The sequence below is a fragment of the Miniopterus schreibersii genome (assembly GCF_964146895.1).
Source record: "Miniopterus schreibersii genome assembly, chromosome: 16".
In the NCBI taxonomy this organism is placed as follows: Eukaryota; Metazoa; Chordata; class Mammalia; order Chiroptera; family Miniopteridae; genus Miniopterus; species Miniopterus schreibersii.
In genome coordinates this window covers 37,547,552-37,562,525 of record NC_138116.1, presented here as the reverse complement: position 1 = coordinate 37,562,525, position 14,974 = coordinate 37,547,552, and the positions used below count along the sequence as shown (strand labels likewise).

The following is a 14,974-nucleotide window of genomic DNA, read 5'->3' as shown; positions in this document are numbered from 1 at the left end:
GGTGGTTCTAAATAAATGTATATTTGACTAGGAGAGAATATAAATTGTCACAAAACCATCAAGGTAAAAACAATTCAATTAATTTGAGCCATTCTAAAAGGCCAAGATAATTAGTAATTAATTTCCATGGAAGTAATTGGGATATAATTTGCCATATATTTACTCTTGGAGCTCCACAAAACAGCATGAACTTGGTTGCAGAGCTCTGTTTGAGGCTCTTCACTGGTCACCAGTGTGACTCTGCACAGACTGCAGGTCACTCATTCTCTTTATCAGTGATTTCAGAACCAGCTCTAAAGGTGGCTGATACCTCTGGTGTACCAAGTGCCCACTTTCGATCAGAGATGGCTAAATTAAAATGAAGATAAGAGTCAAGAGCCATGTCCTAGAATGCTCTTAAAATCTTGGTCACTGATTGTTCCATATGTATAGTTTTACAATTTACAGCTTCCAGGCATTACAATGCACTTTTTAAAAGTTCACTTTTCTAAAATGTAATCCATTGCTTGTTTTCATCCTTCAGAAAAAAACAAACATCATTTCCTTACTTAATGTCCAAAACCACAGGCAGTCATAAAGGACTTGAGCAGAACCGCAAGGCCTCCTCCAAAGCATCCCTCCCGCGCAGCGCCCCCTGGCGTCCCTTTGGACTCCGTTCGTGGTCTGAAGCCCTCGCCGTTAGAACCCTCCTCTCTGGTTAGAGCACAGGATCATCCCTACGGCGGTTGTGCAAACGCACGGTCCCTTCCTGGCCCTTTCTTATTAATACACCAGCTGGGACGTTGGAAGTCAGCTGGTCCCAGGGTCCGTCAGGGACTCGGTGAGCCAGCGGTTGCTGAGGGGCGGACAGCTTAGCGAGCTGCCTGGCGCTTGGAGCCAGGGAAAGCCCACCTGGCGGGGAAGGGTCACGGCCACCCCCCCTCATTCTTAGGCATTTGGTCCCTTCAGGCGCTGGCAATAATCATCCCGCCCATGGAGACTTAAGCGAAGAAGTGGCTTTCTAAGGCTTTTGTGCAGGAGCAGCTGTCGTCTCCCCGTCCCCCCGTGTTTGGCCCTGAAGGGTCGCCACGAGTCCCATACTGCCTTCCAGGTCGCACCCGGTGTCCCACTGCTCCTGTTCGCACCGCCCACCCCGGGGTCCCGAGCCGGCCCGCCCAGACGTGCTCATGGCCTCACCATTGAAGCCGATCACAGCCTGAAGCTCCAGCTCGGCCACCTCGGCCTTGGGCGAAATGTCAACCTCCATCACCCCGAGACACTTTTCACTTTTCGTCTCAGCCTCCAGACACACAGCGTCTTCTGGTCGTTATGGTAACGAGCGTGCGCATGCGCACCAGGTCCACGCCGGCGCTAAGCCCAGCCCCGGGAATTCGGATTGGTTTGCACGCTGTTTTGCAAATAGAGCGGGGCTTCCTACTCCTGTTTCTCTGGAAAGGAAGGGACACCGAATGCACAGAGCGAATTACTCTTCCCCCTGTAAAGAGGCTGGGACCTTTTTCAAGTACCTAACGGCGTTTAAAAAATTAATCAAACACAGAGGATTGCTTCTGATGGGAAGACTGCCCTAAAACAATATATAATTAATACTTCTTCGGATCTTTATCCAGTTTGAAGCTGGATAAAAAAATTAAAAGCTTTATTGAAGTATAATATACATATCACTTAAAGTGAGTTTTAATAAATTTATACCTTTATGTAATTATCACCGCGATCGCTTTTGTTTTAAGCAGGATACAATTTTCTATTAACTGCTGGGGTTTTGAGGCGCTCCCACTTCCAGGGAAAATTATTAAATTTCGCTCAACAATTTTATTTTCTGTGCACCCAGCTGTCGGCGTCTCTCAGCGGAAGCCGATCGCTCCCACCCGCCGTTCCCCGGGGGAGCGCTTTCCGTCCTCACAGTGTTGAGGACCCGGAGCCTTTGCGCTTCTCAAACTGCAGGTTCCGGGCGCGTTCGGTCGGAGCGCACGGCGTGGGCCGCGCGGGCCGCCGTAGTCAGCGGCTGCGAGCAGGAAGTGTCCGCGGCGCCGGCGGACGCTGCACTATGGCTCCGGACCCCTGGTGAGTCCCGGGGGCCGACGGCCGCGAGCGCAGGGTCTCGAGGGTGGGCCGTGTCTCCCGGGAGCGGGCGACAGCTGGGGCTCTGCGGCCGAAGGCCTTTTGGGATGAGAGGAGGGGCCGCAAGGACCCGTTCCCCGCCGACGGGGACGCTGCCGCATCCCGCCGGCGCCGGTGTTTGCGGGGCGGCCCGGGCGGGAGACCGGCTGGACCCGCGGGGCTGAGGGCTCGGGCTGAAACGCGAACACTCCCCTGTCCCTTCTTGGCTGTGTCTCGCCGCCGGGAGTTCTGTGGCGCTGGCTGAGGCCGGCGTCCCCCGACTCCTGTGGAAGTGTAAAGTAATCTTGCGGGGTGCCTGTCCATCTGGCGAACCCCCTTATTTCACGGGTTCAGAATCCGCGGTCACCGGCCAGTTCGTAACCTCTTGGCACTAAGACCTACGTCTTGTGGGCCCTTCAGAAAACTTGTAGGAATCCGGGAGGGAAATGATGCGTTTGTTTATAAGGTATTTTACCCCCCACACCTGAGTCAATATGAAGACTTTCCACAGCTGCAACCGCGGCAGTAAAACAATAGTCGTTTAATTGTTTAACTTATTCAACAATTAAATCCCCCGGGACTGAATGATGAATGACACAGTTCTGATCCCAAGGAACATATTGCTATGTCATATCGGACTTGAGCCTTTTGTTTAATAATTAAAAACATATTGTAGTTCTATAAAGTTCTTGCTGGAGTGTATGTCTTATGTTGACATTTCTAATAGTTTATAATTGCTTAAGTCTGGACATGAGGAGAATGGGTTGCAAGATCAAAGTTAGCACTACCTGAGGTCTAGGTTGTCTGGGCCAATGGCTTGACTTAACACTGATTTTTCCCACATATTTTTGACAATTGTATACATCCCTATAGAAAATTTAGAAAATACTGAATATTTGCAGAGGAAAAAAAAAAATGGCATCTTTATCATTTGGAACAATAGCCATTATTGATTTTTAAAATGAATTTCTAACTTTATATAATATATGTGTATGTCTATGTTTACAAAATGGAACATTTCTCCATATTATTAAATATTTACTGAAAACATTTTTATGGTGCATAATAATGCCATGAATAAGCCCTCTTTGTACCTCTTTGTAATATTAGGGTATTTTTGTTTTGCTTTTTGTTTTTAATTATTATAAAGACTGCCCCTTTATTTCATCTCATTTCCTTGGCTCACCTATGAGAAGTGAAACTATTGGATCCAAGGGGCTGAACATTTTAAAGCCCTTAATAACATATTACTAAATTGCTCCCCACCTCCTGAAAGCTGACTCCCTCACTTTGCACAGAAGGTAGAATATAAAGCTCAGAGATAAGGGAGAGGCCCAGGTTATCCATTTAGAGTGGTGGAAGCTGTCACTGGCCCCCACCTCTTCCACAGTTAATGTTGAAAAAACATAATTTTTCCTGTTCCTCTCAAGCACCTTGATTCAGTGGCTTTCTCATTTGACTCTTGAAAGAAACGAGGGAACTTGGCTGTGCCAGCATCAGCTACCTTGTAAAATGGGTTGCTGATCTGGAGGGTAGAAAGGAATATGGAACAGGACTTTGAAAAACTTACAAAGACTGGACTGTAGCTTTGCCTTCTTGCTGTTGAAAACCATAGTCCATGATGCTTCACTCCTGAGTAGTGTCCTAGCTTTTAGAAATGGAATACAGCAGTTACTGTTTTAGTGGCATATCACAGCAAGTGGTAAGCTCACTGTGTGACAGAAGTAGCGAATGATTATTGTCTCTGAACTGGCTCTTTGCTAAAGTTAATTAGTTTTACTGCTAGGGCAACTTATTTGTTGATGATATACCATTTTTGGAAAAATTACATTACACCGTAAATTTTATATTCTTGTTGAACTTATTTTCTGCAAACTTTGTTAGTAACAAAAACAAGGAATTAGCAAACACTGGGTTTTTTTGGGTCTATATTTTACAAATTTTATTATGGAAGGTAAAAAAATATATACAAAATGGAATAGTCCAATGAGTCCCTTTATACTCATAACCCAATTTCTGGAATTATCAATATTTTGCCATTTTAATTTCATCTCTGTCCTTCACATCTTTTTTTTTCTGAGTGTATTTTAATGTAAATGTTATACATCTATCAATTTAACTGTTCATTCAGTATTTTTGTGCTAGAAGAAGGCCCAGTTGATAGCCTGAAAGTTTCTTTTATTTTTCCCTCTTCCAATTCCTTAGTCTCTGTCATGGCATCACTTAGGCCTAAAAACTAATCATCCACTTTTTCTGCACTCCTTGTATCATCAGATTATTCACAAATTGCCTTTGTTTTTTCCTTTAAATCTCTTTTATGCTATTTCTACCATAGTCCAATCTTTTATAGCCTTAGGCCTTGCAGATAGTAAATACTGGTGACTGGTTATGTAATTGAATAGCTTGAGAAGTCTTCTACTGGTCTCCTGCCACTTTTCTCTCCTTCCCAACAGTTTATGTAAACAGAGTTCAGGTTAATTTTCCTAAACTAGTACTTAAGGCACTTGTATGCTTGATACCATGGTGAGGTTGCCTATTACCTCCAGACCAGTGGTTCCCAGACTTTGCTACAGATTGGAACCACTTAGGAACCTTCACAACTCGTCCTGTCCAGGATAAACCCCTTATGGATTTAACCAGAATGCTCAGAGGTGGGAGCCAGAAATTGGTGGCCATTTTTTGTTTTTTTGATGTTTTTTTAAAGAGTCCCCAATTATTTCAATATGTAGCAAAGTTTCAGAACTGCTGCTATTTATGGCTAAAGTGAGAATATGAGTAAGGATTGGGGGCAAGATCCCTGCATTTTGCCCTTTAGCATTTCTTTCCACCTAATCAGGGCCTTGCTTTATGTGTCAAAGTAGCACGTACAGCTCTGAAATTCTCTTAAAAGTCTAATCTGATTAGGCTGGTGTTCTCAGCTCTTCAGAAACTAGCTTCTTGCCTGGGTGGGCGTGGCTCAGCCGTTGAGCATCGACCTAGGATCTAGGCGATTGGGGTTCGATTCCCGGTCAGGGCACATGCCCAGGTTGCGGGCTCGATCCCCAGTTGGGGGCCTGCAGGAGGCAGTCAATCAATGACTCTCGTCATTGATGTTTCTATCTCTCTCTCTCCCCCTCTCCTTTCCTCTCTCAAAGTCAATAAAGATATATTTAAAAAAAAAGAAAAGAAACTAGCTTCCCTTTATCATTTTAAACTTTACCATCTCACCCAGGGCCACCATTAAGCTGAATGGACCAGCACATGTTCCTTTCATCTTTTCCTGCACCTGTGCCTTTTGCCAGGTCTAACATGTGCCCCTCCCTTCTGTCAGAATGAGAGGCTTGCTTTGACCTGGTGCCTCAGCCCAAGATGTAACCTTTGGCCTTGTGCTGTCAGGTCTGAGTGCCTCGATGACAGTAATTTCTTTCACTTCAGAACCCCAGAAATACCATTATATCCCACATTTGGTGGGAGATGTAGCATACCTTGTTATTGATTTTCATGTGTATGTTCTGGAACCACAGAGCCAGATCTAAGCTCCTCTTTAGAAATTTTTTATTTTTTTAAACTTTTATTGAATTTATTGGAGTCGTTGGTTAATAAAATTATATAGGTTTCAAGTGTACAGTTCTATAATATATCTGTATAGTGTATTGTATATCATCTGTACCACCCAAAGTCAAGTCTCCTTCTGTCACCGTTTATCCCAGTTACCACTCTTCTGCCTCCGCCACCCTCCTCTCCCTGTGATAATCACCATATTGTTGTCGTCTGTGTCTATGAGGGTTTTTTTGGTGGTGGTGGTTTTGCTTAATCCCTTCACCTTTTTCACCCAGCTCTGAAATGCCCCCTCCCCTTTGACAGCTATTAGTCTGTTCTCTCTGAGTCTGTTTCTTTTTTATTTGTTAGTTTATTTTGCTCATTAGATTCCACATATAAGGGAGATCATATAGTACTCGTCTTTCTCTGAACAGCTTATTTCACTTAGCATAATACTCTCCAGATTCATCCATGCTGTTCCAAAAGGTAAGATTTCCTTCTTTTTTACTGCTGAGTAGTATTCCATGGTGTAAATGCCACAGCTTTTTTACCCACTTATCTACTGATGGGCATTTAGGCTGCTTCTAAATTTTAGCTGTTGTAAACAACACTGCAATGAACACAGGGGTGCAAATATTTTTTCAAATTAGTGTTTGTGGTTTCTTTGGATATATACCCAGAAGTGGAGTGACTGGGTTATAAGGCAGTTCCATTTTTAATTTTTTTGAAGAAACTCCATGCAGTGCCGGCACCAATCTGCATTCCCACCAGCAGTACATGAGGGCTCCCTTCTCTCCACATCCTCGCCAGCGCTTATTACTTGTCTTGTTGATAATAGTCATTCTAACGTGTGAGGTGGTATCTCATTGCGGTTTTGATTTGCATTTCCCTTATAGTTAGTGAAGTTGAGCATCTTTTCATTATCTGTTGGCCATTTGTATGTCTTCTTGGGAGAATTGTCTGTTCATGTTCTCTGCCCATTTTTTAATGGAATTGTTCCTTTTTTGTTGTTGAGTTGTATGAGTGTTTTATATATTTTCGATATTAGCCCCTTATTGGAGGTATTGTTTGCAAATATCTTCTCCCATTCGGTTGTTTGTCTTTTTCTTTTGTTGGTGAATTCTTTTGCTGTGCAGAAACTTTTTAGTTTGATAAAGTCCATTCATTTACTTTTGCTTTTACTTCCCTTGCCTTTGCAGTCACATTCACAAAATCCTCTCTGAGACTAATGTCCATAAGTCTAGTACCTATGTTTTCTTCTATGTATTTTATTGTTTCAGGTCTTTTATTTAGGTCTTTGATCCATTTTGAGTTCATTTTTGTGTATGGTGTCAAATAGCAGTGTAGTTTTATTCTGTTACCTGTGGCTTTCCAATTTTCCCAGCACCATTTATTGAAGAGGCTTTCTTTTCTCCACTGTATGTTTTTGACTCCCTTGATGAAAATTAGTTGCCCACATACAGGGTTTCCCCCAAAATGTATACACACTCTAACAGTGGATAGCTCAATTTTGAAAATGAAATGTATTTTAATAAACACTGCCTTGCCCTGGCCAGTTTGCTCAGTGGTTAGAGCACCAGCCTGCCGACTGAAGGGTCCGGGTTTGATTTGAGCCAAAAGCACGTACCTCTGTTGCAGGCTCGATCCCTCGCCGCGTTCGGGGCACGTGCGGGAGACAACCAGTCGATGTGTCTCTTTCACATCCTTTCTCTCTCTCTCTCTCTTTCTCTCTCTCTCCCTCTCTCTCCCCCTTTCTCTCTTCCACTCTTTCTGAAAAGCAGTGGGAAAAATATCCTCAGATGAGGATTAGAAAAACAAACAAGCAAACCAACCAACCAACCAACCAACCAACCACTGCCTTTATAATTATTCAAAGGTGTGTATACGTTTTGGGGGACACCCTATACATGTGGGTTTATTTCTGGGCTCTCAGTTCTGTTCCATCGCTCTTTGTGTCTGTTTTCCTGCCAGTGCCGTACTGTTTTGGTTATTGTAGCTTTGGTATAATTTGAGGCCAGGGAGTGTGATACCTGCACTAAGCTGTTCTTTTTATAGATGACAGTATGGAGGAGAAAAAGAGGAAATGTAGCAAAGCTGGGCCCAACGCCCAGTTTTCCTGAGGAGCCTCCCTCCTATTTTCTTAATTACCTGATGTCTTGTATTACCTGCTCTTTTTTTTTGTATACATAAATATATATAAATTCATATATATAGTATATAAATATATAATGCAGAAATTTCTTTGAAAGTGCCTTAAACATTTTTCTCCGTTTATGACTGATCCAGGTTCTCCACATACGATTCTACTTGCCAAATTGCACAAGAGATTGCTGAGAAAATTCAACAACGAAACCAGTATGAAAGAAATGGTGAAAGTACAGCCAAGGTAAGGCCAGGAGAGAATTAGTACTTGAAATGATTTGTTTGCTCTCTGAGGTCTGAAAACCCTCCTATTTCTGAGTGTGCGTGTGTGTGTATACGTGTGCATGTACAATGGCCTATGTGCTTAGGTTTGCCTCATTGACGTCACAACCAAACAGGTAATAGTTCCTTAATCACCGAGACTAAATGAAGCATGACATCTCTTTAATTTCTTCTGTTTTAGCTTAAAAGTTTCTAACAATTTTAATCTGGTTCTAGGGTTGGTACACTTTCCCTCCAGGTAGAAAATCTTTTAGGTTTTGCAGGACCAGAGGCAATGTCCTCATTTCTGTGAGTATCCATTCTCACTGAAAGAATAAGTCTTTTTTACACATTACATTTAAAAATGTAAAATTGATTGTTTTTTCTTCATCTTATGCTATCCTTTGTTTCTATTTATGCTCATTTTTAGGGTTTACTTTTCCCTCCTCACCTTGTTGATTTAATTTTAAATATGTAAAACATTTATATTGTTAAAAAAAGTCAAAATTATATGCAAAGCTACACTTAAAGTCTTGTTTCTGTCTCATACTTCCCCATCCTTTCTTCACCTGTGTCCTGTAGCTCACCACTTTCGCTCATTTTGGGTTTATTCCTCCTGTGTTACTTTTTGCAGAAATGAGCATCTCTCTGTGTGTGTGTATTTTTCTCTTCCTTTAAACAAAACGCTCTTTTGTATCCTGCTCATTTTATTTAGTAATATATCGCAGAAATCTCTCCATATTAATTCATTAGGGCTGTATAGTATTCTGGTGTGTAGATGTACTCATTTAATCTGTTTTCTAAAAATGGGCATTTAGGTTGTTTCCAGTCTTTTATTGTTATGAATAACGCCATAATAAATAGCTTTGTGCTTTTCTTCTTTGTATTTGCAGAGTGTCTTTTAAGGGCAAAGTCTCAGAACCAAGACGTGTGAATTTTTTTTTTTACTTGTTGCCAAACTCTCTTCCACAGGGGTTATCACTTTTGGCACCCCTGCCAGGGATGTGCGAGAGTTTCTATTTCTTCACAGGCTGACCTGTTGTCCATCTTCTGAATTTTTGCCAATCTGATAAGTGAGATATGATATTTCAGTGTAGTTTTAATTTGGATTTTTATGAATCAAGTTAAGTGTATGTTTTCACATGCTTAAGCACTGTTATATATATATTTTTGTGAACTAACTTCTTGTCTTTTGCCCATTTTTCTATTGGATTATTGGCCTTTTTAGTCTTCGAGAGCTCCTTATATATTAGACAGATGAGCTCTTTATTATATAGTATAATTAGTATGCCTCCTTTATTATATGTTTTTGACTTTGCTTATGGTATCTTCTTTCATTGAAGGTGTTTTTTTTTTAAGTTCACTATCATTTAATTGCTTCTCTGTTTTCACTCATAGCTTTTATATTTGCAGAGTTATAAAGGAACTTATTCCTGTTTTCTTCTAGTAAATGTATGGGTTGCTTTTTTAACATTTGGATCTCTGATCCATTTAACCAGTACTATCTTCTTGGGCAGTTAGATTATTTCTAATTGTAAATGAGTTTTCATTGTGGCTAGATTATTGTCCAGATTAGAGCAAATTCTTCAATTTAGGCTGTAGAAAATTTTAAGCCTTTTGAATTTTAATCTTGTATTACAGGATTATATTTCTATACCATTTCTGATTAACTATATTAAACTTTGATCGGACATACTTGGTACAAATATTTTTCTATTAATTTGGCTTTTGATTTATAAATGACATTTTTTAACATGTACTTCAAAAAATTTTTTTTGAAATTACAAGTATTTTTATTTGTGGTCTTTTCTTATAGGGGAAGGGGAGATAATACTCAGAAAGGCTTTTTAATCACTATGCTGTACACCTGAAACTAATATAATATTTTATGTCAGTTGAAAATGAAAAGAAAAAAAAAAACCTGAAAAAAAGGTCTTTCACACTCAGAGCTCTATTTATAATATTTTCCTTAATTGTCTAAGTTGTTTTTGAATTTTTATGAGGTAAAACGATGCTAGGGAGCAAGATAGCAAATGCTCTGGAAAAGGACAGTTTTGCAGCTTTTTTATGCATCTGAGATTGAGGAGGGAGTAAGGAAGACTGGAGAAAGCACAGTGGAAATTGGATTATAGATAGTTAACAAGATGATTTGCTCTCTTGAGGGTAATACCCGCTTCCAGGGGTATTACTTCTGGTATTTCAAAGGTGTTTTAACCCAGATGTACAAGAACAATGGATGGGGCTGCCTTAAAACCTTTCACTAAAGAAGTTATAGGCCTGGGGCACGACAACCCACCATGACCTGCCCAGTTAGGGATTTATGGTCAGATCACCCTCTAAGGTTACTTTCCATAGAACCCCCTTTTTCATCCACAGTTGTCCCTTTTGGTCATAAATCAATGCGAAGGATGCTTTGATGATCAACCTTCTAGTCAGAAAGTGTGGTCTCTCGGGTCTAGGAAGGTTCATTCCTAGGAGGTCTCAGTATCAACATCATCTTGTTGACCTTTGGGGATGGGGCAATGCCGTTACCATGGGATCTGAGTGGAGGCCGAATTTCTCCCCCAAAAGGAAGGGCAGGTAATTGGAAGGCAGTCTGGTCTTACGGCCTTCTCTGCGAAAAAACACTCTGGATCAGTTCTATCCTGTGAATTATCATAATCCAAGTTTTGCTGTCTGTCTCATTTTCTGTACTTGGCATCTTGTATAACATTAACATAAGCCATAGAAGAGTATGAATAGTTATACATGTTCGATAATCACAAATAGTTAGATTAAATAGAAAAAAACAAAGAACAAGTATAACTATTATTATGACTTCTCATTAGCAGACAGGTAAAGACAAACAATTGGTTTCTGAGTTCAGTATCAATATACAGACCTTGTCAATGTCTTTGGATAGCTGTCTACCTGTGCCTACCTCTTAAGCTTTTCTTCTGTTTTTATTTTTTAAACACATAAATCTTTATAATATTTGAGTTTTATTTTGATATAGTGTAGGCATCTGATCCTCCCTGTCCACTTGCTAAATTATTAATTACCTTCCCCTCCCAACATACAAAACATTCTGTATTTCATTCACTGAATTTTTACACAACTGTACTGTTTCTGGACCTTCTGTTCTGTTGCACTAATGAAGTTGTTGGTAACTGCCAGCATCATACTCTTGTAGTTTTTATAAAGAGTTAATATCTGATTGTTTACTGCCCCTTTATTATACCAATCCTAAATTTTCTATATTCTTCTTCATTCATCCTTCTTTTAGAGTGATCTTTCACAGCTTTGTTAAAAAGAATTTTGTGCCGTGCCTCAAATTACCACCTCCTCTCCTATAAAAGAACTCCAAGTGGGATTTTTTTTTTTTTTTAATATCTTTATTGATTTCAGAGAGAGGAAGGGATGGGGGAGAGAGATAGAAACATCAATGATGAGAGAGTCATTGATCGGCTGCCTCCTGCAGGCCCCCGACCGGGGTTGGAGCCTGCAACCTGGGCATGTGCCCTGACCGGGAATCGAACTGCAGTCTCCTGGATCCTAGGTCAATGCTCAGCTGCTGAGCCATGCCCGGCCAGCTCCAAGTGGGATTTTGAATAGATGTGTACTATAATTATAGATTAAACTGGAGAGCATTTACATTTTTACGATTGTTTCCTTTTACGCATTTCTTCAGCAGTATTTTCTGCAGTTACTGTATGCCAGGTGCTGCGCTAGATAATATTTAGATTGTGTTGATCTTGTTAATGATGTTTAAAAATAATTATTGAAAAACTTCTCCCTAGATATTACTGAATTTAGGAATGCCCTTGATTTTTTCATTTTATGTTTGATCAGCATAGTGAATTCTTTTCCTGTTTCTAGTAATCTTTCAGTTGATTCTCTTAACTTTTCCAAATAAACTATTAACAATCTGCAAATAGTGATATTTCATCTCCTTTCTAGCTCTTATATATTTCTTTATCTTATTGCATTGGTCAGAACTTCTAGACCAAAGTTAAATAATGTTGCAATTAAGGCAGTAGAGTTCCATTCATAGTTTTCTTTCTTTGTTTTGTTTTTAATTAATTTTTCCCATGCTGTATTAATCATATGTTTATTCCATTTTTAATCATTAACACTATTAACTTTATTATTAGATTTTCTAACATCAAACTATTCTTAAACTACTAGGGTAAATTCTACTTGGTGGTGGTATATTATAATTTTTAATATATTTCTGAATTTGCTTTGCTAACATTTTAAAAAGACTTATATTTATAATCCTTAATGGAGATTGGCATGTGGTTTCCTTTTTCCTGTATCTCTGTCAGTGCTTGTTACCAGCGTGTGTTAGCCTGAAATATGAATTAAGTGTTCTTCTTTTTTCTGTGCTTTGGAAAGTTTCTGTTAAATTATGATACTAAAAATTTTTTCCTGATTATAAAAGTAATCATTTCCCCACTGCTTAGGTAACCACTCTTGCGATTTTGATGTATTTAGTTCCTGGATTGTTTTTTCCCTATGCGGGTGACATTTTGTTTTATGACTTGATTTGTTGTTGTTTTTAATAAATTATGATGGATATCTTACTATGTTAACAAATTTATATTTCAGTCATACTTCTTAATGGCTACATACTCTTTCATCTCTTGAATACTTTTGGTCTCTAATTTTGTAGACCCTTCTTAGGCCAGGGAGTGTGTGTGTGTGTGTGTGTGTTGCTTTTTTGTTTGTTTTTTAGCTCTTCTTGAATGAAAAGAAATCCCCCCTCCTTGTTGTTTCCCCATAAACACTTGGGTGGTTTTTCTGTGGTTCCCAGAGGTATTAGAATAGTTAAGGTTAGACTTTTCTTGGCTGTTGATACCTTTGAGGATTGTTTCATGTGTGTAACCCTTGGCTAGTTTCTGGTGTTCACTGTCAATCTAAGGAGGGAGCCCCTGCTTCCACTGTAGTTGTATACTTTTAACAAGACAGCAAATGAAACCTGTGATAGTTTGTCTTTTTAAACGTATCTCTGGTTTCATCCATGGCTGACAGTGTTTAATTTACAGGGGCAATTTTATTCTTCACATTTCTAAATTCCCGAAAGGCTCTCTCCACTCTTCCTCCATCCTTTAAAGTAGCACTTAGAGTCACAAACAGAAATTTCCTGTGTGTTTATAAAATGACTGGAAAAAATTCACACAATCCTGGAAAAAGAGCGATGTATGGTTAACATTCCTCTTGTGTAAAAAGAACACATGGCTATAAAACTTTTAAACGAATTATAAGTACACCAGTGTGTTTAGAGAAGACTGGCCTTGGTGGCAATGGGACCTGACGTCTTGTCGTTTGAAGCAGGGTTGAGTGCATCGTGGAGTTCTCACTAGGGGCAACAAAGCCGGGGGAACAGTTTCTCGCATGGCTCTGAGGGGGACAGATGGGATCAGAGGGTCGATTCTCAGGGGAAAGAAGTCAGTATAAGGGCAAAGTGACAGTTTCTGGTCAATGTCAGTGTTCAGATATGGACTGGCTTACCACCTGGTCAGACTGTAGTGACCATTAAGATCCCTTCGACTCTGAGGTTGTCATTGGGAGGCTGGCTAAGTGTGTCTTCCAGCCCTCCCTTGATGGACTAATATGCATAAAGCAGTGTTTACATGATACTTTTAGTAGATTCTATCCGTCTGGACCAGCATACTTAGTATGTGTTCTTTTCTTTTCAGCTTACCGTGACAATCAGAGCTTTGTTGCAGAATCTGAAGGAAAAGATCGCCCTTTTGAAGGACTTATTGCTAAGAGCTGTGTCAACACATCAGATGTATCCATGTAAACATTTCCACCTCTTTCCTAGAGTGGGCGGAAAAACAGTCTTATTTTAAGAAAGGAAGTAATCTGGGCCACCCAGATTTTTCCACAGCTTGAGGAAGACCTGGTTTCCAAAATATTGCCTATAATGTTGGTTTCTGTTCTAAGTGTCTGTTACATGTTTTACAGTGAATGTATATGCTGGCCAAGCAAGACATCCTGAAGGAATGAACTTGCTTGGGTGTAGCCTTTGCAGCGCAGGAAGCCAGTGCCTTCTGTCAGTGTGTTTACATAGAGCCCGCGCTGCTGCTGCCTGGACTGCCCAGAGGAGGGCCGCCCTGCTCCGGCAGGAACTTCCACCGCGGGCCGAGTGTGACTGCTTTGGGAGTTCCTGAGTTTTGAATGATCCATTTTCTTTTCCGAGAGGCCAATACCAATAGAGACCATACATTTTTTTTCTGTGTATGTAGATTATTGAGATGGAGCTTGTTTGCCTTGTTATTATTCCATAGTGTACAAGACACTGCCTGAGGGTTGGGAAATTTTTTTGAGGGGGGAGCAGTTGCTTGAAGCAGGTTGTGTCATCATCTCGACCTTCCACCAACACTGTCAAGTATTAAAACACTTTTTTTATTTTTTAGAAATTCATAATCTGATCAATTTATCAAAATACATGTGACCTCTATTAACTAATAAATCCTGAATTTATATTGGTTTGAGAACTGACCTCAAACTGGTCCTCTCTTCATCATTTCTTTAAACTGTCAGCAGTTCATATCCAAAGCCCAAATTGTAGTATCTCAGGAAATAGTTGTTACTGCCCACTTTTAAATATGGGAAAATGTAGGAATGTAGTTTTTTAGATAAAACAGTAGAAAATGTTTTGAAATATATTTTTCTCCAAGTGTAACCCCCTTTATGTCACCAGGGAGGTTTGTTTAGATTAGTTGCATGATTTTCCAAATATTCAGTTATTAACCGACTAAGGTTTCAAAGTACAAGTTTAATTTCATTAAGTAAGTGGGACCTTATTTTTTAACATAATTGGAATATTCTGATACATTTAGTTTGTAACTTTACCCTACATCTGGTATCATTTATTACTTACTGCACAGTTAATCTGTTATATTAAGAGTTTTTATTTTATCAAAATCGACAGGTCTTAATACATAGAACTCAAGCAGTTTCAGAT

At 40.0% G+C, this 14,974-nt stretch overlaps 2 protein-coding genes across 8 annotated transcripts in view; one reads left to right on the top strand and one right to left on the bottom strand.

Moving 5' to 3' along the window:
- Positions 1-1,313, bottom strand: part of CFAP52 (cilia and flagella associated protein 52) — a 39,902-nt gene extending 38,589 nt beyond the window's left edge. Inside the window, exon 1 of one of the 2 annotated variants that reach the window (XM_081162391.1) lies at positions 1,177-1,313. In XM_081162391.1, the coding sequence (XP_081018517.1) occupies positions 1,177-1,246 (70 nt within the window). In that variant the 5' untranslated portion in view covers positions 1,247-1,313. The remainder of the gene's footprint in view (positions 1-1,176) is intronic. The other variant, XM_081162390.1, reaches the window with a different exon arrangement.
- A 139-nt stretch (positions 1,314-1,452) lies between these two features.
- Positions 1,453-14,974, top strand: part of STX8 (syntaxin 8) — a 266,927-nt gene continuing 253,405 nt past the window's right edge. For 5 of the 6 annotated variants that reach the window (XM_081162901.1, XM_081162898.1, XM_081162899.1 and 2 more), the window contains exons 1-3: positions 1,884-2,061; positions 7,903-8,002; positions 13,701-13,795. In XM_081162901.1, the coding sequence (XP_081019027.1) occupies positions 2,045-2,061; positions 7,903-8,002; positions 13,701-13,795 (212 nt within the window). In that variant the 5' untranslated portion in view covers positions 1,884-2,044. Of the gene's footprint in view, positions 2,062-7,902; positions 8,003-13,700; positions 13,796-14,974 lie in introns of all 6 variants that reach the window. The other variant, XM_081162902.1, reaches the window with a different exon arrangement.